We start from the raw sequence: 27,866 nt of genomic DNA on the forward strand, positions 1-27,866 counted from the left end.
AAACTGACTCCGTTGCAACGCACGGGTTGGCACGTAGCAGACAGACTGACGGCAAACTCAGCCAATCACGGTGCTCCATATGAAGGCACAGCCTGTATTTCATCCAATGAGCAAATTGTGGACAGGTTTTATGTGACAGCGCTTCAGAACGAGGAATTAAACAGCTCTTGGCAGCAGTACCGGAGACATGTGTGGTAAGTATGGCAATGAAAACAGTATTTATTGTATATTCACCCTGATAATATACGTGACATAGAGTAAAAGCTGAAATAATATGATAAAATCGTTGGAGGGAAAATGCACTAGCATGTAGCATTGGACTGTGGCTGTGTCGACTTAAAACCTAGTAACGTTAAGCTGCCTGCCTAGACAGCAGTTTTGGACATTAAATTGAGTGTTTTACCTTATGATTTTTGGAAAGATAAGTTCTTATTTTTCTAATAATTCTTTGTTTAGTAAGATGTCAGAGTTAAGCATTTAAACCATATAACGTTACATAATGCTTCGTATAACTATGTGTCATATATGGGTTTATTTATTATTAAAACATGTTGTGTAATATTAAAAATAGTCTCCAGGGTAGTCATTTGTCCAGCATCTCATCATAGACCCCATTACTTGACCACACCTCTTGCAGTTCAGATGGGTCGAAAGTGATTTAATTTTAGATTGAAGTAAGCCAAAGTAACAAAATACAAAGTGCAGGTTCCAGTTAAAGTTACAAGTATATATAACTAAGTTACAGAAACCTGAATTGTCATTAATATATGAGAGAGAGAGCGAGAGCGCGCGGATCTACTGAAAGTTATTTTCTCAGAGGCTTGTCTGATAAGCTAAATCTGTCTTTGTTTGTCCTCTCTTAGAGACAAGATATTGATAAGTTTGGAGACACAACCTTGTTGAAGGGCAGGGGTGGTTTCTTTTTGCCACCAGAAAGTGATTTACAGACTAAATGTTGAGAGATTTGTTCTCACTTGGCCTGTGATATAAAACAGATTTTCTTTGTTTTTATTTAGCTTTATTAAATTATCTAGACCTACTCTAATGGTCACATATTTATTGTTCATGTTTTGATGGTCGTCATTTGAAGTTTTAAAATACAGAAGCCACTTTATTTCGACACGTCATAGAGGTTAAAAACGGTAAACATATTTATATATTTTAATGCAACAAACTTTGAGTAACACTATAAATATAAAACATTCCAAGAAAATGAAACGAAATGTCACCCTTGATGCAATTTTAAGGTCATGTTTATTAAACAAGCTTGCAAGTCATGGGTGTTCAGAATACCCCAGAAGTTTAAGTTTTGCTTAGAAGACATCTTTTTGCAGATTCTTTGCTTTGCAACCATTTTTATCTTTAATTCATTTTTGGGAGACATCTGTCCTTGTATAGTAGAGCCTTGTTTGACTACCCAACCCGAACACACGCACACGCACACGCACACACACACACACACATCACAGTTTGCATTGCCCAGCGCTAGACACTGAATGGTGCTTCTGTGTGTTTTGTCTATTTTTATGGTGATGTACATGGAGTACATTTATCCTATGTATCATGAACATTTGAGCCATGTGACTGCTGTAGTACCCTTTTTCTGTCTCACTTGTCTTAGACCTTGTCCACATTAGTATGTTTTTTGCGGGGGATTTTCACTTTTTATCCATAGAACAATGGAGCCAGACAACCAGACATGAGGGTAAGATACAGGGTGTGGAATCGGGACATGACCCGGTTCGGACTCGAACACGTGTCCCTGTGAGCCAACAGCTCATGTTTGTGTCTGGAGCACTAAGGTCCGTGTACTTGGCGGCCAACGGATTTTCCTTTTGCAATTAGAACATCAAAATCGGGAATCCAGCTGTTTTGCGTTGATTATGAAAACGAAAAACGAACAAATGACCCGTTGTCCGTTTTTTTCCAAATGTGTTTATAAGTGGAAATCGGGAATTAAAATACACGTGTGAAAATCTTATATCTCAATTTTGTGCAGATTGTTTGTAGTGACCCGGAAGCGGAAGCTATCGAGTAGTATGATTAACCGTTCTGTTGATGTCTTTGGAACATGTCGTTGCACGAATATGCAGGTTTTATTACAGAAAAAAGAAAAGGTTACAACACGAACACAAAGGCCACCCCATGTTAAAGCTTGAGTGATGCAGTAGTCATTCCCTTACGAAAATTAAACATGTTTTTTTTTTTGTGGTACAAGTGTAGTAACCGTGGTTTTTTGGTGCATTGATTACTTGGGGCAAAACCATGGTTACTACAGTAACCATGTTTTTTTGGTTTTAACTGTAGTAAAACCATGGTTTTTCCATTTTAACTGTAGTAAAACCATGGTAAATTTCCGTAAGGGTTATCAGTGATAAGCAGTGACATCGGGTTATTCTGAGTTGATTGAATATAAATGATCTACATGGTATCTTGACCCCAACATATTTGGCACCTACTTTTGCAGAATTAGCCATTCTTTTTTTTTTTAAATAATGCATGTGTTGTTTTGCCACAACAGATGGCAAAACAATACCATGGACCAAGAAATGTTTTAAAGGCATTAAAACTACAGAACTGTGAATTACACTACAATGTGATACATATTATAGAGCTGTGAATTATATTATGACCTATTTTGTTAATACAGCATGAACTGCATTTATATGCATCTATGGCCAAATACAAAGAAGCACAGAGCACTTGGACGCATATCTATATGTCAACAAATGCACACTTTCCAAGTGCTATTCAAAAATGTATAGGATCATTTGTATTGGCAACTGATATTAACAGTGCAACTATATTCACAGTAGGATTGGCTTTTACAATGCACTGCTGTTCACATGAGAATCATACCCACAACAAATATAAGTCCATGGTTCATGGTAATGTAAGTCGCTTTGGATAAAAGCGTCTGCCAAATGCATAAATGTAAATAAATGTAAATGGTTCAGGACCATCTCCGAACTTAGACATCAACCTTCACTTAAGTTTTAAAATAGGATTTTCACACGTGTATTTTAATTCCCGATTTCCACTTATAAACACATTTGAAAAAAAACGGACAACGGGTCATTTGTTGGTTTTTTGTTTTCATAATCAACGCAAAAACCGGAAAACGGCTGGATTCCCGATTTTGATGTTGTAATTTCAAAAGGAAAATCCGTTGGCCGCTAAGTACACGGACCCGCTAACCACCGGGCTACCGCTCTTTTAAAAACGCTTCCAGACTACTGTTTTCAAGCGTTTTCCAATGCCGTCCATCCACACTAAAACATTCTAGAAAAGGCTTAAATCTACTGCGCATGAGTTTAACTTGGGATGCTTCAACCTGTGTTCTGTTTATTTACTTTCTGCATCATTATTTCTGCAATGTAGAGAAAAGGGACAGTTTTTTAAAATGGACTGACAATAGGGGCGTAATGGTTTTCGGTAAAAAATTGGACCGCGGCTCATCTTAAATCTGACGACGCATTTATAATATGGTTCGTTAAAAATTATTATTTGTAAAACAGACTGACAAAGTTCAGCTAATGTATGTTTGTCGATGGATACACATTTAATACCTACAACAAATCAAATAACGTAGACAAATTTAAATAGGATTAACGTATGCTTTCTATACATTTATATTAACAATGAGCTTTATTAATAAAATTGTGTTTCAATTAGCATGTACTGGTGTTTTGCTTGGTACCGAAATTGGTACAGAGAACCATGGAATTTTACTGGTATTGGTACCGACTACTGAAATTTTGGTACCGTGACAACACTAGTCAGTATTCCCTTTCCCTGAACATAGCACATACCGAACCGAAACCATGACCCTAAAACCGTGACACAAACCGAACCGTGAGTAATTTGAACTGTACACCCCTAACTGACAATGAAGTAGGGATGTTGTGCGGGTAACACAACTACAAAGTTGCAAAAGAGAAATTGAAAATGTCCTCGCATTCTCCTGCCGAACAATAATTGTGAGTAAATAAACATTCAGAAAACTTCATCTAAAGTATGCACGAACTCTTATTAATGCTATTAAACTGGTGAGTAGCCAAAACAACTGCATCCCATAGTTGTCATAGTTTTCGATGCCTCTGTTTTTCTCGTCCACACCACAACGCTTTTTCAAAATTCATCCACTTTGGAGAGCGTTTTCAAAAAGCCCAGTTTTCCATGATAAAACACTGTCTCAGTGTGGTCGAAAGGCCAAAATGGAGAGAAAAATGTGCTTTTTAAAGTAAAAACATATTAATGTGGACAGGACCTTAGCTTGCGCTTCACACAGTTTCTTTCTTTACCTTGATTTTGTTCTGACTTGTGCAGATGGATGTTTTTACCATCAATGCTTTCTAATAATCTTAATGGCTTCCTAACGCTGATAGTTTCACTTTCGTGTTTATTTGAGGTATTTTGGCTTCTTTTCCACATTCTTTTAGTGTTCAATTGACATGTAAATCAGAGTAAGACTATGCATGTCTCCATCAATGACCCTGCTTATGGAAACATTGGTAGCATATATATAAAACATATAAAATCAGTCTGGGGAATGCATTTTCATTTTAATTTGGCAACTTAAAGCGCGTTAAAATATCTATTTAAATTATATATTAAAACTGTAGGAACTGACAAATTTAAATTATATTATTGAATTTTCATTTTGCACCTAATGTTGCACATATGTTATTTTAAATGTATATTTAAATACATAAATGCATTGCCATCTTGCATATTTTCAATTTAAAATGCAATTGCTACCAATATGCTTCCATACATTCCTCTCTAGTTAAAGGTGTTAGACCGGTTGGCTTGGCTCAACCAGACCGCCTCCTTATCACATGTGACATTTTACAGTTTGCTTTTGTTGTAATGTTATCTAAGTACTTTTTAAGGTGTGTCTGGTCTTTATTTACTGATTGTTTGCTGTTTTTAAAGACAGTACAGCAAAGGTTGTGTTTGTATAGCCTCTGAACAAGATGACCTTGTATAATGAGTTGTATGTTTTTATTTTATTTTATTTAAACAAGATGCAACTAGAGGTGGGCGGAATGGCCAAAAATCTATTTCACGGAATGAGTAATTTTATTTCACGGTAACGATATATTTCATGAAACGATCTCCCATTATAATTCTATATTTTATACCTCATTTTTCTTAGATTGATTTAACTAATTTATTTATTACAGTTCATTTAAATGCTCACCATAGTTAAAATGTAGGCAAGTTATGAAAATGTACTAAAGATATCAAATTAAGTTCTGATAATCAGATGTATTATTTATTCATATTTATCTTCTGGCTATATCATATGTTTACAGTAGGAAGATAGACAACATATATAACAATAAAGTATGAATATGCACAAACAATGAGAGTACAGTATATGACTAAACTGGTGTTCATGGGGTCTGTACTGTTGGTCTTTATCGCTCTTCACTCTCTATTAGATGAGCTCTTTTAGTGTGTTGCGACTCTCTGTCTTTAGGTTAGTTTATTCTCGGGCTTGTTTTTGCACTGCGAGTCTCTGGTGACTCCTCACGCGTCTCCCAAAACTGGAGGTAGAAGCGCGTCACATCAAAGCACTCACGCGCTCGCGAGCATCATCGCGCATTTCAACGCAAGTTTCACCTTGGCTTGCCTGAAGTTAAACTTTATAAAACTATTAACAGCTTTTCAAAACAACCTGACTTCTGAAAAACGTGTTGACAATGAGCTTTTTTAAATGCTGGCGCAGATCCCTGCACGAGCACTGCGGGTGAGAGAAGCGCAGGACTGGAGCGGATCACTAAACTACAGAAAGAAGGTCAAAAGAATGTTTGATACGTTCGTTTGTTACGGGTGGATTAATTCATTAGTTTTTTTAGAATAGCGCCTAATTTGCAGAGCGCCGAGTTAACCACGCCTACTTATTTACATTCCGCGGAATACACGGAATAGAAAAATCACTTACGGTTGACATTTTATTCTGCGGTAACCGAATATTCCGTCATCCGCCCAGCCCTAGATGCAGAGGTGGATTAACCATATGGGCAATTGGGCGAGTGCCCAGGGGCACCAAGACTTTAGGGGCACCAAATAAACCCGCGATACAAAATATTTTTTTATAAATGTACACAAGCACTTGATTTTTAAGACTTAAGTCACGCATCTGCGCTAAATAGCCGTGGCACCATGTGCGGGAATACCCCCACTTTCAGATAAAAATGGTTCTGTCCGCCGCACTTTTTCGACACACCTCCGCCAACATTCCCGCCCATGTTATCTGGTTAGTTACATAGATTTGAGTGAATTAACATTCAGCCAATCACAAGTAACTGTTATGAGGCGAGTCGTCTTTCGTATACACTTTAATCTTCAAACAGATAGAAGCGGGAACGATGCAGAGCGCATTGTTGTAGCGGCGACTAAAAATGCGGTGATTAGCACTGATTAATAAAGGTATATATACATGGCATGCGTCAGAAATAAAATGTTATAGTGCCGATAATGTATGCTAATAGTACGTGGAGGTAAGGCCACTATTTAAGGTCCAAACCTGGGTTTTAAAGTGAAAGTGAAGAACGGTGTCATCACTATAGCAATCAATTCATATGTGTCCTTTTTAGTGGAGTACACTTTTATCTTAGTACTTATGTGATAGTTTAGTAAGAAGAATATACACATACTGTGTGCTTAAAAAGAGCGTTTGAATAGCTGTATAGCAGTTAAAATAGTAACAATAACGTTTCATGTTATTTTTATGAATAACCTTGCTATACATTGTAATCTGGTGAATGCCACTTTGGTGAATTAAAGTCCCAATGTTCTGAAAATCTGTACATTGTTCCATTGTCCCCCTAATATGAATACATACATGCAAACTATGTGTGTGTGTGTGTGTGTCCCTGTACCCCCACTTTGTGGCATTCACAACATTTACACCTGTTAAAAAAATGTTAGTGATTTTTTTTCACTACATCAAAACCTTAAATGTAACATTACAACAGAAAGCAGGTGCCCCTTAACTACAGTAGGCCTAATTGTTAAAAATGCTTGATGAAAAGAGTTGTTTTTGTGTTCTATTCTACAAAAGTGTCATGTTAATGTGTAATTCTTGTAAAATAGTATATTGTAAATTGCTGAGTTTCATTCTTATAAAATCTTTTAATATATAAATCTTTTAATGAGTGGATTCTTGCGTGTGGGTAGGTGGGTTGATGGGGGGCACCTCTGGGGCTGTTGCCCAGGGGCACCATGAGGTCTTAATACGCCTCTGCCTAGATGTAACAGTAAATTTCAATATTAAAGACCATATGTAATTAAAATGGTGACTTTTAGGCCTTCTATAACTAATCCTAGAAGTTGAATGACAAAAAAACCCCAGATCCATGGGTTTTAAAATGTACGAAATGGACATGAAATATTGGTGAATTCAGTTCTCATCATGTCAAAATTTTGCCAGTAGGATGCTATCTAGATGTGAATGTCTTTGCCGAATAGGTTGCACATCATGGTTCATGATTATGATAGACAGTAAATTAGAGGCTTTGGGGTATTTAAATGAAACAATTCAACGCTTGTCAAAGCATTTCAAATACATTTTAAAAGGAATTCTTAGATTGTTCTTATTCTGTGTTTAAGTCATGTTGAAATTACCATAATTTTTATAAACTAAACAAAAAGTCAAGAAACTTGAAATATCAGGAAAGCTCTAACTTCTCTCACTTGATTGTTGTGACATCATGTAAGAAAAAATGGAAACTAAAAATGGAAACAGCTTGAATAGTTAGATTGATTTTAGCACTGATATGTCTTATACTGGACTGTTTACAGGTCATCTTAAATATAGCTATACATTCCAAGCACACAATAAACAAATGAAAGTAACAAACCATTTCTGAGCCAGGGGAACAGCAATGTCTCTTTTGTGCTGCTGAGCTGGGCTAAATCTAATTTTATCCCTCTGGAAGATGTTTTTTATATGTGGATCTATTTGTATCTATATCTCAATGGGGAAAAGACAAAAGGCTATAAAACAAAGGTTAAAGTTACTACTCTTGATATATTTGCGTGTAAAGTTTACTCTACTAATGGGGGGAACACACTACAAGACTTTTAAAATCTGAACAGATTTTTTTTAACTCAACGTCATACACTTGCAGACTTTTTGAAAGTTTCAGATAGAAACACACTAATTGATCAAATCTGCAGACTGGTACAGACATTCTGCAACAAGTCCAGACTGAAAATCTGTGCAAAATCTGAGCAAAAGTCTTGTAGTGTATTTTAGCCTTTAGTCTCTGGTTATATAGCAGTTCCAAATAATTTATTTCCACATTATCAACAAGCAACCAATACTGTAATTTTGTGCATGTTTATGTCAACATATCATTTTTATTACGTTTAAAACATATTTACGACAATAATACAGTTAAATGCTTATTCGGACCATTATCAACAAATTCTTGCTAGTCAGTCACAAGAATTTCATGTTTTGCTTTTTTCAAAGAAAGTTGCTTTTGATTCACTTTATTCTGTGTTCAGACTTCAGTTATGGTATGCAAATGCAACACTGCCATAGTTTTTCCTTATGAACTGGCAGAAGAGCAGAAATTATTATATACAATCAAATACAAAGTAAACCTTTTCTCTGCATTGTCAACCATGGCTGAAAAAAACTTTAATCTTCCTCTCTGAAGGAATATTTGCTTATTTGAATTATCACGTTCCTCGTACTCGACGTGAGATCCTTGAGGTCCTTATCAAAGGTCTCCGGCGTTTGGAATACCGTGGCTATGACTCTGCAGGTCAGGAACTTCTATCTCTTAACCTAATGACATACACATGGAACACCACACATTCCTTTCAAACTGATCTTGAATATGTTTTGTTTATTCCTTATTTTCTGGACTGCAGGTGTGGGTATTGATGGAGGAAACGGTAAGGAATTGGAAACCAAAGCCAAGACCATCCATCTGATCAAACAAACGGGAAAAGTAAATGCCTTGGACGAGGAAATCCTTAGTAAGTCATTTTACAGCTTAAAGTAAAGGCTGGAAATGTTCTTTTTACACCAATGTAAACACAAATGTTTAAAGATAGGTAAGCTTTATTTCATTAATCGTTGTGAAAATGTAACTTTATAACTTATATTATGTATCTAACCAGCTGCTTTGCAAAACTGGGCTTTGTAGTTTGAAGATGGTACACTTTTATACACCCTATCACTTAAACTCTGTGTCTGTGCACCTGACAATTTCTCAGGGCAACAGGAGGTTGATCTCGATGTTGAGTTTGACGTGCACCTTGGAATCGCTCATACTCGCTGGGCAACGCATGGCGTCCCCAGCCCTGTCAACAGCCACCCGCAAAGATCAGACAAGAACAACGGTCTGTTACCTAAAGCAATACTAAGCAACAATAATACTTATTTGCTTTTGCAGAGTTTTCTGTCTGTAAAAAACATGGAGTTGTTAAAATTTTTATTGAACAGAATGCCATTATGAAGCCAGCAGACTTTTATCATTTGTCCTTGTGTTTTTACATCCATCTCTGTAAACAATGCAAAATGATGGCAAATGTGCTGCTCAGACAACACTTTTCTCTTGTATGACACTCATACTGCCAATGACTCTTGGTGTAATTGGTCAGACTTCATCAGATTTGTCCATAAAGAACAGCAGTGCTCGAGCACAACTATAACAAACAATATTGCTCTACAAGTAATTTGCCATTTCATGTTTTGACAACTTGTAATGTCATCACAGAGTTCATTGTTATCCATAATGGGATCATCACCAACTACAAAGACCTGAAGAAGTTTCTGGCAAGCAAAACCTTTTGACATTCATCCATTCATGTATTTATCCACACTTTGCCTGCATTGTGAACATGTTTGTTTGTTTGTATTTGTACAGGAGAGTAAAGGCTATGAGTTTGAGTCTGAGACAGACACTGAGACCATTGCCAAGCTGGTGAAGTACTTGTATGATAACCGTGAGAGCGATGACATCACATTCGCCACCCTTGTGGAGCAAGTCACCCAGCAACTGGTAAGCAGCTCATCGATCATCTTGTTGATAATGACAAAAAAAACCTAACTAATGAGAATAATGAAGTAATAAATGTGTATTCTACATTAGGAAGGAGCTTTTGCCCTGGTTTTCAAAAGTCTGCACTATCCAGGAGAGGCAGTAGGCACCAGGTAACTTCAGCCTGGTTATAACCAGCTGCACTAGCGCCAAAACAAGTATGGTTTTGAATAAAAGTCTTATTTTAATATATCTTTGTTTCCATTTAGGAGAGGAGGTCCATTACTGATCGGCGTAAGAAGTGACCACAAGCTGTCCACAGATCACATTCCCATCCTGTATCGCTCCTGTGAGTTCACACACACTGTCTTTCTTGTAGTTTAATGGGGAAACCTGTATGTGTTCCTTAAAGAGTAAACGAAATATAACTTAAAATGCTTGTTGCAATTTAAGGTATTTGTATCTTTTATATAGCTGGTAAAGACAAAAAGAGTTGTAATACTCTACCCAGGATGGATCTGGACACATGTCTGTTCCCTGTGGATGATAAAGCTGTGGAGTATTACTTTGCCTCTGATGCCAGGTCTTTTCTCTTTCTTTTCATCCGGTCTGCATGTTTCTTTAGCTTGAACAGTATTGGTATGTGATTGGTCAATCTTGTTTAATCATGTGACACCCATGATTCGTACCATAGATATATCAAACTTAGCCAGAGATTTATCAAATGTAGCTTGCCAAAAGGTTTTAGGTCACTGCAATAGTTTAGAAATTCATTTTTTGGTCTGACAACTAATATAATGTTGAAAAAGTGGATGCTTCACAACTTCACACAATTAAGTAAATTACATATCTGGTTATCATGGCATTAGCTCTAGCTGATACATCTTTGGTTGGAGATATGTTGCCCATCCCTAAAAAATAAGTTTTTAAATATTGTTTGTTTAACACTAGCGTGAAGTGAAGTGTATTATAAATGAAATGCCTTGGAATGATAATGGTTTTGATGTCACTGTAGTGCTGTTATTGAACACACCAATCGGGTCATCTTCCTTGAGGATGATGATGTTGCAGCAGTGAGCGACGGACGTCTCTCCATCCATCGGATCAAACGTACAGCGGGAGATCACCCAGCCCGTGCCATACAGACCCTTCAGATGGAACTGCAGCAGATCATGAAGGGTAAGGGTCAATGAGGAAATATGGAGCTTTGCATGGTTTTATTAACCAATATAGTGCATTTGACAATGAGACTTGGGAATGCATGGCAGAATTGTGGTCTAATAGTTAATACACAACATTCTGGAATGCATTGAGCTGTTAGTGGGTGATGTAAGATCAAGTCCACTTTGCATCATTTCCTGATCCCATTCTTCCCACTTCTTTCATGCCCTTCTGTACATAGATGAAAGTGAAATACTAGTGAGTGAGGATTTATGCCTGGCCAAAGACTTGGCCACTGTATTGGTTAGTGTTTCCCCTTATCAATATCAAATGGTTTTGCATTAGTTTTGAGTTATGCTCATTGTTTACTAAAGCAGAAAGGCATTAAAAGTAATAACAGTGGATAACTAGTTTATCCTGATTTGCAGAACAACCCAAACAGTATATGGCCAAAAAACACAAAGAGAAATGTATACAGTAACCATGAGAACGTCAAACCTGCTTCATATTTCTGTGGCTTTCATTAGGTGTTGTCTGACATTCCAAACTATTGGATTCTTACATTTACTAATTTACTTTTACTTACAGCTTTAGCACAGCGTATCGTAGAATTTAAATGTGCCGGAAAGCAAATATGTAGTTTGGATTCCTTTTGGCCACCAGAGGGTAGTAAAAATCTTTTAATGCATGCTTTTTTGTATCTCTCTTTCTCTCCCTACCTCTCTTTCTGCTCCTCCTCCATTGTATTTCTTTATCCACTCCTTCCCCGGATCTCCCCACCTCCCAACATTTCACTGGACCTATTGGGAAAAAGGCCAATTCTCGTGACCTAAATTTGGGGTATAGCAGGAGTTCGATGTAAAAAGGCATTCTTACAGTAACTGTGCTGAGTTTTCTTGTGTGAGAAATTAAGCGAGGCTTTCTAATTGAGCTGGAAATCGAATTCTTTGGCTCGGCATTAATGGCTAAAATCTCTTAATCCAGCATGAATAACAAATGTTTTATAACAATTTTATAACCATGGAATGTACAGTTGTAGCATTTTTTCTGAGATCTACTTACAGTCGAGCTATTCTGACTTCCTCAGAATTGTTACATGTCCAGTAGATAATTGTTGTTCCAAGTAAATCAGTGCTACTTGAGAACTTTCCTCACTACAGAGTTTGGAAGAGAATGCAGTGATTTATGTTGATTTTGGTGCTAGAACAGAATATTCTTTCTTTATTCAACTGAATTAATTAAAACTCTTAGTTGTAAAAACTGAGACATGAAACCTTTAGACATAATATACAATATTCAATATATAAGTATAATAGTTTTGATTTTAGTTTTATTAATATTTTAAATTGGCTTTTATTTTTAGTTAGTAATATTAGTTAAAGTTTTAGCAATTTTGGGATATGTTTTTATTTTATAATTTATTTGTTTATTTTTATGTTGCTATATAAGATTAATTAATTGTTATTTTAGTTTTATTTTAGTTTTTGCTTATTATTATTATTATTAGGGATGCACCGATATGTAATTTTTGGCCGATAACGATAACCGATAATTCTTAAACTTTCGAAGCCGACAACCGATATATTGGCCGATATACAGTATCTAAATTAAAGACTGAAAATTATTTTTTTCCCCTTGAAAATCATGTACCAAACCACTTTACACTAATTAAATATTCTTAAACATTATATCAGAAAAGTTTAAAAGTTAATTTAATAAACGAATTAAATATGTTCTTCCAGAGCAACCCAGAAAGGTGTTTTCAATAGCCACAAGTCTAACAGGTCTCAAGACAGAAAGCATTCAGACAGCAGTCGGCTTCAAACAATATGCTTTTGTTCCTATAATTTACACATTCATACTAAATCAACAATGATTTGCTGATAGGAGTTAATGTGAATGATCATGACAGAACTGTTCTGGATTTTAACTGTGAGCAGTGGCAGCTGAAGTGCTTCAACCAGAGGAAATGATTCATCATTTATCGGCTATATGTTGGCCAATACCGATAACATTAAAAAAGACAATTTATCGGCTGATACCGATATGGCCGATAATTTATCGAGCATCCCTAATTATTATCATTTTAGTGCTTTAAACTTATTTCATTTTATTTTTGAGGCAACATTAAAAATTTTCATTTAGTTTAAGTTTTTCCCATAATTTTTAGGTCAATATTTAATTTAATTTCAATGAACGGAAACGTTTTCAATGTTTTAATTTTAGTAAACTAAAATAATCTGGAAAAGCACGTTTATTATTCTCAACACTCTAGCATAAACTCCTTGTTTATTGTGAGTGGATTGTTTGTTACTTCCTACAGCTGTATAAATCTACTTTATCTCTCTCTTAAAAAACAAACAGGTAATTTCAGTTCCTTCATGCAGAAAGAGATCTTTGAGCAGCCAGAGTCTGTGGTCAACACCATGAGAGGAAGAGTGAACTTTGAGAACAACACATGTGAGCCATGTACTTTTACATTTACTAGCGTTTTATAATTGATGCATGATAGAGGGGTTTTACACATGTGGCTTTAAAGCCTTGTGGAAAAACACTGAATGATCTTAATGATCCTATCAGTAAGACTGGCTTACGGGTGATGAGTCAGATTTTATTAGAGCTTTTTGACTTAGCTGCTTCTGGTAAACACCTGTGTGTAATTACTAGAAACGACTAAATTGTCACGTATTTTGTTGACCCAATTTGAAAAGTTTAGCAGATTTTCTAAGGTGCTGTTTTTCATACAGTGAAATAAACAGGAACTTGAAATCTCCTAAAATTACAAAAAGCATCATAAATGGGGTCCATATCATCCGAATCTTCTGAATCATATTATGGTTTTGTTTGAGGAACAAACTGAAAATGATGTTTGGAACAATATGAGAGAAAATCTGTACTGAATTTTCCTTTTTTCCATGTCATTTTATGTACTGTATGCAGTGATCTTGGGAGGACTAAAAGATCACATTAAAGAGATCCAAAGGTGTCGTAGGCTCATCCTGATCGCTTGTGGGACCAGTTACCATGCTGGAGTTGCAGTATGTATCAGCCATACACAGTGCCATATGCAGATATGAGTGTGTCTGAAATCATTCACCCCTGAATCACAGTGCAAGAAACTTTTCACATCGGTTTATTGGTTCTGTTTCCTCAGACTCGTCAGGTTTTGGAAGAACTAACTGAACTTCCTGTCATGGTGGAACTGGCCAGTGACTTCCTGGATCGAAACACACCCGTGTTCCGAGATGACGTGTGCTTTTTCATCAGCCAGTCAGGTTGGCCCGAGCGCATGTTTGTGAAGCTGTCTATCTGTGTATTATGTTCTTGAGACAGTATAGACATCTGAACTCTGCCGTTTGTGTTCAGGGGAGACAGCAGACAGCCTGTTGGCTCTGCGTTACTGTAAGGAGAGAGGCGCTCTTACTGTAGGCATCACGAACACTGTGGGCAGCTCTATCTCAAGAGAAACAGACTGTGGCGTTCACATCAATGCTGGACCAGAAATCGGAGTGGCTAGCACCAAGGTGGGTTCTGCATTTTTGTTTGATTTCTTTAAATATTAGTTTTTGCTTGTTCTTTTGAACACCATAAAAGTTATTTAATTCTCATAATGGCAAAAGATTTAGCAAATTATGTATTGTTTTTACATAATATTTTCAAAACAGCAGACCATGAGAATTCGCTCATCATTAAGATGATTAAACACCATTTTACTGTCTCTACAGTTTAAAATGCACAGCATGTCAGCACATCCTATCAGTATCCTACACTTATTTTAGCAACAGTACTGTAGACCCGTGAAAAGCAAATTCTTACTTTATTATAGGGCTGCAACTAACGATTATTTTAATTGTCGACTAATCTAACGATTATTTTTTCGATTGGTCGACTAATCTACCGATTATAATTTTTTATTAATCTAATAAAGATTTTTTTGGATTACTTTATTAATCCTTTGGCAAACTTTGCAAATAAACAATAAATTCTAGTATTTTCTTACATTATAAAGCAAATCATACTTTTTACTCCACTACATTTTATAAATAAATATTGTTGTTTTAACATTTTAATCCGTGTTTACATTAAAATCACCATCTTCTTTTAATTAAGTAGTTTTAATTTTAAAAGTAAAAAAATACTGATTTTTTATGTACTTAAGTACTGTATTAAAGGTAAAAAAAATGTTTTATTGCACTTATGCTTTTTGTTGTCCTTATGTTGTTCCAATTGCTTCCATTGTTCCCTCATCTGTAGGTCGCTTTGGATAAAAGGGTCTACTAAATGTAAATGTAAAAACATTAAAAAATGTGTATGTGAAATACTAGAGCATGATATATGCTTGTATTTTTTTCCTCCAAGTAATATCCGACTCTATTTTCAGTCTCATAATGTAAATGAGTAAAAGTAAAATACTACTATCTGTCTCTGTTCATTGTACAAAACTATCACCGTATAAAAGACTCTGATGCAGAGTGCCGTTAAAGCGAGCCCGCGCACCCGGAACTCAGAATGATGCGCTTAAAGCACCTACTCCTTCTGAAGTCCCGGGGATCATTTTGCTCCCCAAAGTAAATAATAGTTAGAACCAGAGGTGGGACCAAGTCATTGTATTGTAAGTCTCAAGTCTTTGCCCTCAAGTCCCGAGTCAAGTCCCAAGTCAAGACAGACAAGTCCCGAGTCAAGTCCCAAGTCAAGACCGACAAGTCTCAAGTCAAGTCCCAAGTCCTACAGTTTGAGTTTCGAGTCCTTTTGAGTCCCTTTAACAACAGAGTAATAATATTTGAACAGATCATGTATGCTTTTAAGATCTGTATTTATTTATCAAAAAATTTTTGCAAGAACATTCGTCAAACACATTTACAAAAAACAAATGCAGATGTAATTATTTACACAAAAAGTGGCACAGCAGTTTCTGTCCTGTCTTGTATTTATCTCATCTCATATTGTGTGTGTGTGCGTGCGTGTGCGTGAGAGAGAAGGAGGGGGGGATAACAAATACATGAACATAACATGAACAGGGTTGTGCTTGTTCTATGTCAGGGCCCTATGCTGGATTACATTTGCAAAAAATCAAACTGGCCAAAAGTCTGTCAGTCATTTGTGCACGATGGGGACGTAGTATGATGCCACCATGGCTGAAAACTCGCTCCACTGGAGCACTGGAGGCAGGCACTGCCAAGACCCTGATGGCCACTCGGAAGAGTGAAGGAAGAGTCTTCATGTTCAATCCCCAGAACAAAAGGGCGTTCTGTCCTTCGGCTATGTCAAGGTAGTGACTTAGCTGTAGTGCTGGAGTGGTCCCAACATCCTTCTTCTGCCTCTTATGGTATGCAGCAAACAGCCCTTCTCCTTCTCTAAGGTCCTCTTGCTCTTCTTCATCAACCGGAGGCACAGGTTGCTCAGTCTCTGCAGCATCTTGCAGGATCAATTCTGGTAAAATTTTTTATTATTTTATATATAATAGTTCTTTTTTTTTTTTTTGTTTTTGTTATAGTGTTTTACTGAAAAAAAATCATTATTGTTGCAGTCAATTAGATCAGATTATGAGGAAAAAAGTTACATTAAAGTCAATAATATTTACCTTTAACTCGTTGTGCCACCTCTGCCTTGATGTCACGATTGACCAGCACATGGGGCTCCACCCACAGCAGAGAAAAGGATGGATCCAAGGCAGCTGCTTTGAGGTAGACTGGATCTGAATAAGGGGCAGTGATCCCATCTTGATGCCAAAGGGGTACCCTGCGCATTCAAAAGTGACGCCGAAGGGCGCTGACTGAGCGTAAATATGTGACGAGTCGGGAGTGAGAATGTGTTGCATACAACCCCGCTTCAAAAATCCCAAACTATCACTTTATGACAAAAGTATGAGTAAGGGAGTGAACCCGCAGTGGACGCAGATTAACGTGTTTGCAATGTAACGTTAACAGCGGGTTTACAGTCTCGTTGATTTAACTATGCAGCTAGCAAAGTTACTTAGCCGATAAGCTAGCGTCATTCAAAACTTACCGTTCTTTGTGCAACTTCAAATGTCGAGCGAAGTTAGAAGTTGATGCGTCTCCGTCTGTAATCTTCGACCCGCATGTTTTGCATATTGCAATTCGTTTTTTGTTGACCACCTCGTAGTTTTTATACCCGAACAAAACTATCTTTGGTATCATTTTTGCCAACTGGCCCATTGTTTGACAGATCTTCTTCATTGGTTGTCCTGCAATTTGATTGGATGGATGCTGTCGGATCAAAACAACGTGGATCTAAATTGATTGGATGTTGTGCCGACAGCGCACACACACACACACACACCGAGAGATACACATAAACACAGAGAGAGATAGAGCGGTCCACGTCAACATACTTTTTAATCTTTGGGTTTTGGGGAAAGTAGCAAGTCTTTTCAAGTCAAAAGGCTCAAGTCCAAGTGAAGTCACGAGTTACTGATGTTAAAGTCCAAGTCGAGTTGCAAGTCTCTTTACATTTTGTCGAGTCAAAAGTCATCAAATTCATGACTCAAGTCTGACTCGGGTCCAAGTCATGTGACTCGAGTCCACACCTCTGGTTAGAACACAACGAGAAGACATGATATGTTACATGTTTAACACATAGTGCGTTGCATCAATCCGACAGTATACAGTTAAATCAGAGTTTTAAAAAGAGTTATTTCGTATGAAGACGCAACACATTCGGACCGATTCCAGTGCTTCTAATAAACTAAGTTATACTCAGCGAGTAACGTTAACTCACGGTCTCTAGCAAAATACATTTTAAACAAAACCATGCATAGACTATCATCTTGTCATTATGAAGAATAATGAAAACATTGGAACATCTTGGAAAGAGTAGCGTCCTGACCGTCACCGTACACACGCATGCTGACTGGAGATTGACAGACAGCACCAGCGGAGGTCAGAGTTTCTTCATTATGCTATATTGGTTTATACCTCGCATAAAGCTATCGAATGACATAAAAAGTGCATTGGTGGTTTCATGATAGTCAGTCCTTTTTGAAGCTTAAGAGTAATTTAAGCAGGGTCACAATCTGCAAAGGTTCACATACACTAACTTACACTACTACAATAGCGTTAATGTAAATCATTAATGTAAAGCGTAGTTTTACATTACAAAAAAGTAAATTACAAAAAAGTAATTTATTATGAAAGTCTACATCTACGTGCCCCTCTCCGTCCATTTGTGATTGCGTGTCCATGCTGTGATGATCGCATTCCGGGGGTAACGTTAGGGGGAATTCCTCCGTCCATTCACTAACTTACTGCCTCCGAGGCTCTCGATCGCTGTTTGTCGGGTGAATTATACTTTCTCTTGTTCTGCTGATTAACTTACACACGCCTGGGAACAGAAACTGCTATTACAGCGGATAAACGTAAATAATACGAAGCGTCGACGCATTTCACGCACGTCGATGTATTTTAGTAGTCGACGCGTCGTTGCAGCACTACTGTATTAAATTACTTTTTTTAACCATCGATCAAAATTCCTACATTTAGTCGGAGCCGATAGCCTCGTGGGAAGTGCTGCGACACGTGGCGCAGTTGCGCATCGGGCAACCCGGGTTCGATTCCCGTCTCGTGGTCCTTTCTGTAATGAGGGTGAGGACATCTGCCAAAATCTTGCGTTGGTATTTTTAGGCCCACTAAATTCAGCTCTTGAAGCAATTGGGCAGGCCGTTTTCAGTGAGGTTTAGCAATGTTACACACTCTCTTTAAAGGGGTCATATGACACGGCTAAAACTAATATTATCTTTGTTTTAGATTAGGGCTGTCGCGATAAACCGACGATAAATATCACGTGATTTATGCACAACTTTTGAGTGAAGTACGGGAAAATGCTGCTGCATCCGAAAGCCAGAGGGCGCTCTCGTGCGGAAACTCCAAATACGCACTGCAGAAGAAGACCATAACACGTTCTAGAATCTAGGAAATGCCTATGGACATCTTTTTATCACTGTTACTCAAGCCTCATCAGGTATTTTTATGATAATAAAGTACATTTCTAATGATCATGTTTGACGGGTGTTACTTTTTCAAATGCACATTATAAGCGACTCAAACTCGCACTGCTTTTAGATCGAGCAGCATTTCCTACTGATCCCAGACCCGTGCTTCACGGACAAGCTACGCATTAAAAAATATGACACATTGCATATCGCAGCCAGCTTGATTTCAATAGGATTTAGTGGTAAATTACCATGCAGCCCTATTTTAGATGTAATGCCTTTGCCTCCTCTGAAACGCACTGATTTTTTACATCCTTTTTTGAATGCATCTTTTGTTGCGACACTTTAATATTTGCAATTTTACATGTCTAATATATGTATGGGCAACTTGTAACACACCAAAGTCACAGAAAAACATGTATTCGCACCATATGACCCCTTTACGTTTCAAATCACACAAAGGGCCCTAAAGTTGTGTATTAAGCCCTCATTAAACCCTTTATTTGTTCAAAAATAATTACATCAATGTTATGCAGTTGTGATCTGGAAAAACTCCCAAAGGTTGTTAAGGCCTAGGTGTCACGATTGCGGAATTACGACTTTATGAACAAAAGACAATTGTATACGTCTCACATAGCCAAGATTATACAGTATGCAGAGAACACATGTAATGGCTTTTTAATTTGGTCAGTTTAGTCAATGTGAAACAGAAATTTATCTGTTTCTTGATATATTTCTTCTAATTTGTTGCACAGATGAAGAGCAGGAATGTGTGTAAAAAGACATTTTATTTACTTTACTGTATCCAAACTCATGGATTAAAGTTCTCCGTCGCTACGACGGATTTCCGTTAATTGCCGTTCCAGCCTGTCCTTAATGTCTTAAATTCACTTTTCATAATGTTGTTAACCCTTTGACGCGTACGATCACACCGGTGTGATTAGAACATTATGCGCTTTGGCTGGCACTGAGCCAGAGACAGACTCAGTCACATATCACAACTACGCAGTGCTTTCAAGCACATAATGTTTAATTTAGGCTTCAGACATATACACGTGCCTACAAGCACAAAATACATTTAGAGATTGTCTATATAGCGGCAATAACAATATACTCAAATGTAAGTTGACGGATATGTTTTATACACATCAGACACAGTATCTGCAATGTAAGCAATTGTTAAGATCACTCAATTCTTCTACCAGTTCACCAGGCACTTACGGTTGTGGAGAAGTGGATGAATTCGCGTGATGTAAATCCGACAGATCTCAGACCACGGCAGAAACAAACATGGCGGCGCCCGTTTATAGCTCACCTAACGTGATCATTATAAAAGTGTTTAAACAACAAAACACATTCACGTGCACATATTTGACAATCGGAATGTCAGATATTTCATGACATAGTTAACAGTTTGTGATTTTTTTTAGTAAAAGAATGTAAACACAATGCATCAGTCATACAGCCGCTGTGGCTGTGCGGTGTGTCACATGATAAGCAGTGCCGCGTCGCCATGGAAATGTTAAAGTGATAGGCTGCCTTCTTAACGACCACCTTGGAAAAGCTACTCAAACACTCTAACTAGTCACTGTAGCTTGTCAAACACTGAAACGGGTGTCAGGTGTAGCCAAGCTTCAGGAATATGGTTTCTGAAGGCAGAAAAAGTGAAAACCACTCTGGAGACAAATACAAACAAAATGTTTGGTCTTAAGTGGTGCTTTTATTTTGTTATTTTTTCTGTTAATTATTAAGAGTTTCAGAAAACATTGTTTGGTCTTATAAGATAAATTAAAAAATGCACTGAAAAGTTATAGATGGTTGATTATTTGTCTAGGTAAGTATACTTTTTTCATAGATTAAAAATAGCTTTTACAATACGCAAACTGGCAATACTACGTAAAGGGGTTCAAAACATCTCCCTTTAAAATGCTATTGGTTTCGACTATTTAGATAAAGTGTCTGTTAAAGGAATATGACTTGTCCTGAAAAAAATCAGTCAGATTTTTTTTCACTTTAATCCATGTAAACTGCAAATGCCTGTTTTGCCTTTGTTTTCTTACTTCTAGTCTTTAGTCTTGTCAATAGGTTACATGGTTATTTATTGACGCTCAGCATTGCTGTAATAGGTTATGGTAATGATAGTAAATCTTGATATAAGATTTGGAAAAGATGCTCCAAATGTCTCGATCAAAGGTCTCCTTTAGCAATTGCCTGCAAATTTTATTTAGGTCCAACTTCTGATTTTAGTTTTGTGATGGAACTCTCACTTTTAACAATCCAGTGTAGTCCTGCCCTACTTTTTAACGGTGAGTTACAGTACTGCGCAAAAGTCCTAGGCACGTTCGTATTTTATCCCAAAAACGGATTTAAATAGGGCTGTACAATGATTAGTCACGACTGATCGTTTGCAAAATAAAAGGTTTTGTTAACATAATACTGTATATGTGTGTGTACTGTGCATAATAATTATGTATATACAAACACGCACGTGCATGCATACATTTAAGAAATATCTATGTGTATATAAATTTTTATATTTAAATATAATTTATATAAATATTTAATATATAAATCCATCTATCCATTGTTCTCCCATCTTTAGCTTCCAGATCACTGTGTTTGCATAGGGATTTAGTTAGTGGCCATTTTTACAAAGACTGTAGGTGAAATGGTTGCCCTTTATTTTACTTCAGGACAGTGTACTGTACTAACTCACTAATATACTGGTACTATCTAATAAGCAAGGAAAATTCTCTACTTCAAATAAATAACTGTTTATATGTTGTAAGAATGTACTTGGAGACTTCAGATACAAAAACGAGAGAGAACATACTGTTTTATCATTAATATTTGATAACTCCCTAGTAATTCAATAGAATGTTTGGGCATACCAATATGGTGACACGGTGGTAACCACTTACATTATTGTGATGTTTAAGTTAATGTTCAAGACGTCATTCCACTGATTCTGAACGTAGAGCGTCTTATATAGACATCAGTTCGTGACACTTTTGACCACACATTTTTAAACCATCCTATGAGTTTTATGCATGGAGTGTACACGGGCATAAAACTCTGGTACGTTCCACTGGTAACATCATAACAGGATATACAGTATGATACACAGTACTGTGGTGGGCAACCACGTCTTGCACATTGTGGCATCCAGATGGTAAGGTTCACATATTGGAACATGTTCAACTCCAATCCAAAAAATATCCTCTTTCAACATTCCCGTAATATTCTACGGTATATTTTGTTCGCAGAATGTCATTGTTTTGTGTTAATAACTCAATAGTTTGTAGTAGTCCCAGCAGGTAGTGAATCATCACGTCAGATAAAAAGCATCTGCAAGTGATAGATGACACAGTCATGTCTTTGGATACGGTCTCATCTGGTAGTGATTGTCTGGGAGAGCGTCTCGTCTCCTCCACCATCACTGACTGAAGTGTGTCAATTCAAAGGACTGAGAGAGAGCCAGAGCATGCTGTCAAACTTCTTAAATACTTCCTGTGTCTGCTTCATGTTTGGCAGAGAGGGGATTTTTTTGCTCTGAAAGATGAGGGAATAGCACCGCGTTACGTTTTAGATGTGACGTGCACGTAAGGGTTAAGGAATGTTTTTTGTACAGTATGTATGTACACTGTGGTTCTCGCAACCCATGGTTGGATTAAATATGGAAATTTTCAAGGTTTATTTAAACCAACAGTTCTCTCGCTTTGTTGTAGACCTGGTGTAGAAACCTGGTCAGAAAAGCAACACAAGAATTGCCGTTTTAAGTGAATCGGCATCTGGGAGTGCAGTGGTTCTTAAAAATATGAATATCACCGCGAAATATGTGAAGTATAGACGGTTTCATCTTAACAACATAAACATTCTGACATTCTGAATGATATGACATATAAACATATGACATTCTGCGAACAAAATATACCGTTGAATAGTAGGGGAACGTTGAAAGAGGATATTTTTGGGATTGGAGTTGAACATGTTCCAGTATGTGGACCTTACCATCTAGATGCCACAATGTGCAAGACGTGGTTGCTCATGCGCACTTTTGTGACCCCAATTGAACTTCCGGTACACATTCACAAACAATAGAATGCCTGTAGATTATTTCTGATAACAATCAAAAGAAACCGAACGTTACTTGGCTAAACTTGTCTCTCCAATATTTTGAATGTAGACTGTGATACCAAGCATATGGTTTGTTTAAATGAGTCAAAACTACAGGACCCACTCAACAAATAGTTTATTTAATACAATTATTACAATAATATTTACAATAATATAATAATACAAATGAATATGGACATAAATTAAATTAAATATAAATAGTTATGTTATTAGACACTATCCAAACACAAACAGGAAGTTAACTGGGGGTCAGCCGCACGCGTCCGATGAAACTGTCTATAAGAGCTTAATCACAAATAAATCTGCAAGTAGAAAAGAAAAAACATGACTGATATTCACTGGGGGCACTCTAGTTCTTGACATTTTTGTTATATTATATTATTAAGACATAGATGCAGAAAATGCTACTTTATGGAAGTAAGACTTGTGTATAGCATTTAGAACCTGTTTATGGCTAAAAGATGGAGATTTTTTATATTTTGAACTCCGCCCCCCCTTTGAAATTCACTCCCTGGACTCTGCCCCCCCTCATTTCCAGCCCTGCTTGTGACCAATTGGTCATTTTTAGTGTATGAAGTCAGATGTCTTCACACAGGTGTAGTTTGTTTCATTAACACAAATGTTTGACAGTCGGCAGTCTACCTTTGTCTTCCTTTTGAATGGTCATGTACATGTCATCATTTAAAACCCAACAAATTTCTTTATAAATGTATAATTTGCTATATAAGTGTGTTGTGCTGTGGGTCTCTTTCTCTCTTTTAGTAAAGACTGTGAATAATGAGTAGCATAAAGACATGGCTCATAATAACATAATAATGGGTGAGTTATGTTAACACTTTGGGGTTTGTTTTGTTTGTTGCAGGCGTACACAAGTCAGTTTGTGGCTCTCATCATGTTTGCCCTGTTGATGTGTGATGACAGAATATCCGTGCAGCCACGGAGGCGAGAAATCATACAGGGTCTCAAAGTGCTGCCAGGTAAATGTATTTCAGTCACGACAACTCTTGGAGTGATGATTTCAAACAGCATTTATTAGCATGGGCATGAAATGTACGTAAGCTTGATTTTGGTGGACGAGATCTGCTACGATGCTGCTGAGATAATACAAAAAATAGTTCAGCTTAGTCAAAAATAAGAAAGGAAGGCTGTTGCAAGAATGTAGAACCCCGTATCAGATCTCTACAGGTGGAGCTGGGGAGGAAGAGGAGGATGGATAAAATAAGTAATCATAATCGCGCAGCATGCCGAGCACAGGTTAGAATGCCATATACAGTATATGGTTACAGCACAGATCATGTGGATATAAGACACAGACACACAGAGATTGTTTTCAGATCAGCTCTAAACCGCTGTACTCATGCACTCTTTGTGTATTTATGATATAAAGTGCTGACGTTATAGTGTTGGCCGAAGGCTCCAAACGCATGTGCGTGTGTGCGTGTGTGCGTGTGCGTGTGCGTGTGCGTGTGTGTGTGTGTGTGTGTGTGTGTGTGTGTGTGTGTGTGCGCGTGTGCGCGCGTGCGTGCGTGCGTGCGTGCGTGCGTGTTTACAGCAGAGAGGGACAAAAGCCTCGGCCAGCTCTGTCTGTAACTGTTGGAAGTCTTTATCGGACACAAAGCGTCTGCATGTGCAACCCTCCCTCCTTAAGTCTTTGTGGAGTTTTAGAGCTGCATGGAAGCCAATGAGGTCAGGAATGTGTTGGCAACCAGTTCCTCCTGCACTCCAGAACACTTTTTATACCAGAAACCACTGATTCTATCGCTAATGTATTAATATGGAGTCTATATACAACCAATATCAAAACAGCGTCCTTGGTCCAAAACATTTGAATGCGAACACTTTTAGCTATGCAAACTTGATCTTTGCATTTGACTCCGCACACAGTTCATAGCATTATTCCAAAGCATTTGCTTTTATGAACTTGCATAAAGTATGATCTGAGCCTTAAAGGAACAGAAAAACCAATGTTACTTACATACTTATCCGAATCAAAGCAACCTCCTCGGGGGTGATTTTAACACGATCTTTCTCTCCAACGACTCTCTGCTGGAAAGTATCTCCATCGATATCTGAGTATCTCTGCTAAAAGCCTTAGTACTGCGGGTCCTAACGTGTCTCTGCTGGAAAGTCTTTATAATATGAACACAGGTCCTAGCTCCTGCCTGACTTTTATTCTTCTTTTTATACTTAAAATGCACAGATCTACAGTCTTTCTAATGCCCGCATGATCTCTTCCCTGTCAACATGAGAATGACATCTTTTTGTACTATGATGGCCACCGTCGTGTTTGGACTGAATGATTCGTTGCAAATCTATAATACAACGCTAGTGGCCGCTGTAAATCAAAAACTGCGCCTTTAACCAGCCAGTTGCATTTGGGGCTCAGCTAACACTTTTTGAGTATGTTCGGCAAAGTATAAAAATTTTTGTAACTTCAAACCAGTTTTTGTTCTTCATTTTCTCGTTCTCTCTAGATTTGATTAAAGAGGTGTTGAGTTTGGATGAGGAGATTCAGAAGCTGGCGGCTGAGCTGTACCAGCAGAAGAGTGTTCTCATCATGGGCCGTGGCTACCACTATGCCACCTGCTTGGAAGGAGCTTTGGTTAGACCACAGATACTTTTATTCCACTTCTCTCTTTAATTTCAACATGCTTTACATTGGATTTCACATCAAATGTTATTTGTTATTGCCTTTTTGGTCATTTGACTCAACTGCAACTATGCCTAACTATAGAACTGCTGTTATGTTTATATGGCTTTTCAGTCCCGTCAGTCTTTCCAGGTAACTGATGAAACTGTTGACCGTGTCTTTTAGAAAATTAAGGAGATCACATACATGCATTCAGAGGGCATTCTGGCCGGTGAGCTGAAGCACGGCCCGTTGGCTCTAGTGGACAAACTCATGCCTGTCATCATGATCATCATGAGAGATCACACATACACAAAGTGCCAGAATGCACTGCAGCAGGTGGTGGCCAGACAGGTAAAACACCTTCAAACACCCACGATAAACTGTTTTAGTTTTATCAGTGCTATGTTTCTTTTTGCATGCTAAAATGACTGTATTAAATGTTTATGTTGTCAATATATCAAGCGTCTTCATGTTCATTTTGGTGAAAAACAGTATAAAAAATAAGTCTTGATTATTTGAACTAGATTTTTTTGGTTTTACATTAAAAAAATGTAATGCTTTGCTTCAATTTGAGTGATTTACAGGATTATCCTTTTATGTCATTTTAAGGCTAAAATAGATGCTAAATATTCATATTTATATTAAATATTTTCAAATAGTTTTACAGCCACAGAAGAAATTAAGAGACCATTTCAAAATCAGTTTTTCCAATGTAATTATTATTATTATTATTATTTCTCACAAATTTCAAATAATATATTGTTTCTACTTGCATTTATTAGCATAAAATGAAAATGGAGAAACGGGTCAAAATAACATAATAGATGCTCTGTATTTTTCCAACCTCAAATGCTGCAAAGAAAACAAGTTCATATTCACTTTTATGAAGATATTACTGTTGTATTGCTCAAAAGTTCAAAAATATTTTTTTATATGATAACCTTGATTTTATCACAGTTTTGATGTGTCTTGTCATGCTGTCAGTCTTTCACATTGCTGTTGGATGACTTTGTCACTCCTGAGGTTTGACTTTGTTGAAATTTAACAGACAATGGACTGGAATGTCAACAATACATCTGCTGTTTAACAAAAAATTTTGAATGGTCTCTTAACTGTATCTATAGTTTTCCCGCACTCTTGGTCCTCCACTGCAGCTTGCCACTGTGTTTAAGAGAATGTGTTTTGTGTTTTTGTAGGGGCGTCCAATCGTGATCTGCGATAAGGAAGACTACGAGACCATCAGTAACTCAAGCCGCACCATCAAAGTGCCTCACTGTGTGGACTGTCTTCAAGGAGTTCTCAGTGTCATCCCTCTACAGCTGCTCTCTTTCCACCTCGCTGTGCTCCGCGGATACGATGTGAGTCCATCTAACTTTCTGTCTCATTCTCTTATACCTCCTGCCTGTTATTACAGTACATTTCTTCTCAAAGTGTGTGTAAGATATCTGGTTACATTGACCACTTATGTTTTTTTTTTCATTTTTTGCATTGCAAGACAGTGTTGCTAATACAAACTGAAAGAAAAATTCTGACATTGTTAAACATTCCAAACTGATTCGTTATTGGAAATGATTACCTGAGAATGTCAGTGAGCTAATCAGAGTCATGCTTGACTGATTCTGGTTTAACAGTTTAATGCCTACTTGATAAATGTTCTTTTTTATTCTTTCTTGCTTGACACAGGTTGATTGCCCGAGAAACCTGGCCAAGTCTGTGACTGTAGAGTAAACACCAGCTGATCGAGCAATACCCCAAACACACACACACACACACACACACACACACACACACACACACACACACACACACACACACACACACACACACACACACATATACAAAGTACAGACTATCAAAGACATGAAGAAAATGTTTCTTTTTACATGTTATACTTCTGATTCTTTCAGACTATGAAAGCTATCTCCAATTGTATCTTTTTTCAAGGCACGAATTGTGAAGCATCATATCGTAGTTG

The 27,866-nt window shown here is 37.3% G+C and overlaps 1 protein-coding gene and 1 long non-coding RNA gene across 4 annotated transcripts; one reads left to right on the top strand and one right to left on the bottom strand.

Moving 5' to 3' along the window:
- Positions 1 to 74: 74 nt before the first annotated feature.
- On the top strand, positions 75 to 27,733 carry gfpt1 (glutamine--fructose-6-phosphate transaminase 1). Of its 2 annotated transcripts, XM_057356433.1 has the most exons (20): positions 75 to 194; positions 8,682 to 8,789; positions 8,899 to 9,006; positions 9,247 to 9,372; positions 9,750 to 9,808; positions 9,900 to 10,034; positions 10,125 to 10,186; positions 10,283 to 10,362; positions 10,488 to 10,596; positions 11,029 to 11,192; positions 13,539 to 13,634; positions 14,115 to 14,212; positions 14,329 to 14,449; positions 14,541 to 14,698; positions 24,122 to 24,236; positions 25,734 to 25,861; positions 26,075 to 26,242; positions 27,088 to 27,249; positions 27,575 to 27,646; positions 27,691 to 27,733. In XM_057356433.1, the coding sequence occupies exons 1-19, from the start codon at positions 188 to 190 to the stop codon at positions 27,617 to 27,619; spliced, it is 2,049 nt and encodes a 682-aa protein (XP_057212416.1). In that variant the 5' UTR covers positions 75 to 187; the 3' UTR covers positions 27,620 to 27,646; positions 27,691 to 27,733. The 2 variants fall into 2 exon arrangements, with proteins under 2 accessions (XP_057212416.1, XP_057212414.1); XM_057356431.1 differs by having other exon boundaries at positions 27,575 to 27,733.
- Positions 11,060 to 25,693, bottom strand: LOC130567920 (uncharacterized). 2 transcript variants are annotated; one of them, XR_008964662.1, is made up of 3 exons: positions 25,235 to 25,693; positions 11,894 to 11,974; positions 11,060 to 11,173 (listed from the first exon to the last, which is right to left on the bottom strand). It is a non-coding gene; the product is annotated as an uncharacterized LOC130567920 (long non-coding RNA). The 2 variants fall into 2 exon arrangements; XR_008964663.1 differs by lacking the exon at positions 25,235 to 25,693 and adding an exon at positions 20,344 to 20,825.
- Positions 27,734 to 27,866: the final 133 nt, after the last annotated feature.

The sequence above is a fragment of the Triplophysa rosa genome, linkage group LG17 (assembly GCF_024868665.1).
Source record: "Triplophysa rosa linkage group LG17, Trosa_1v2, whole genome shotgun sequence".
NCBI classification, from domain to species: domain Eukaryota; kingdom Metazoa; phylum Chordata; class Actinopteri; order Cypriniformes; family Nemacheilidae; genus Triplophysa; species Triplophysa rosa.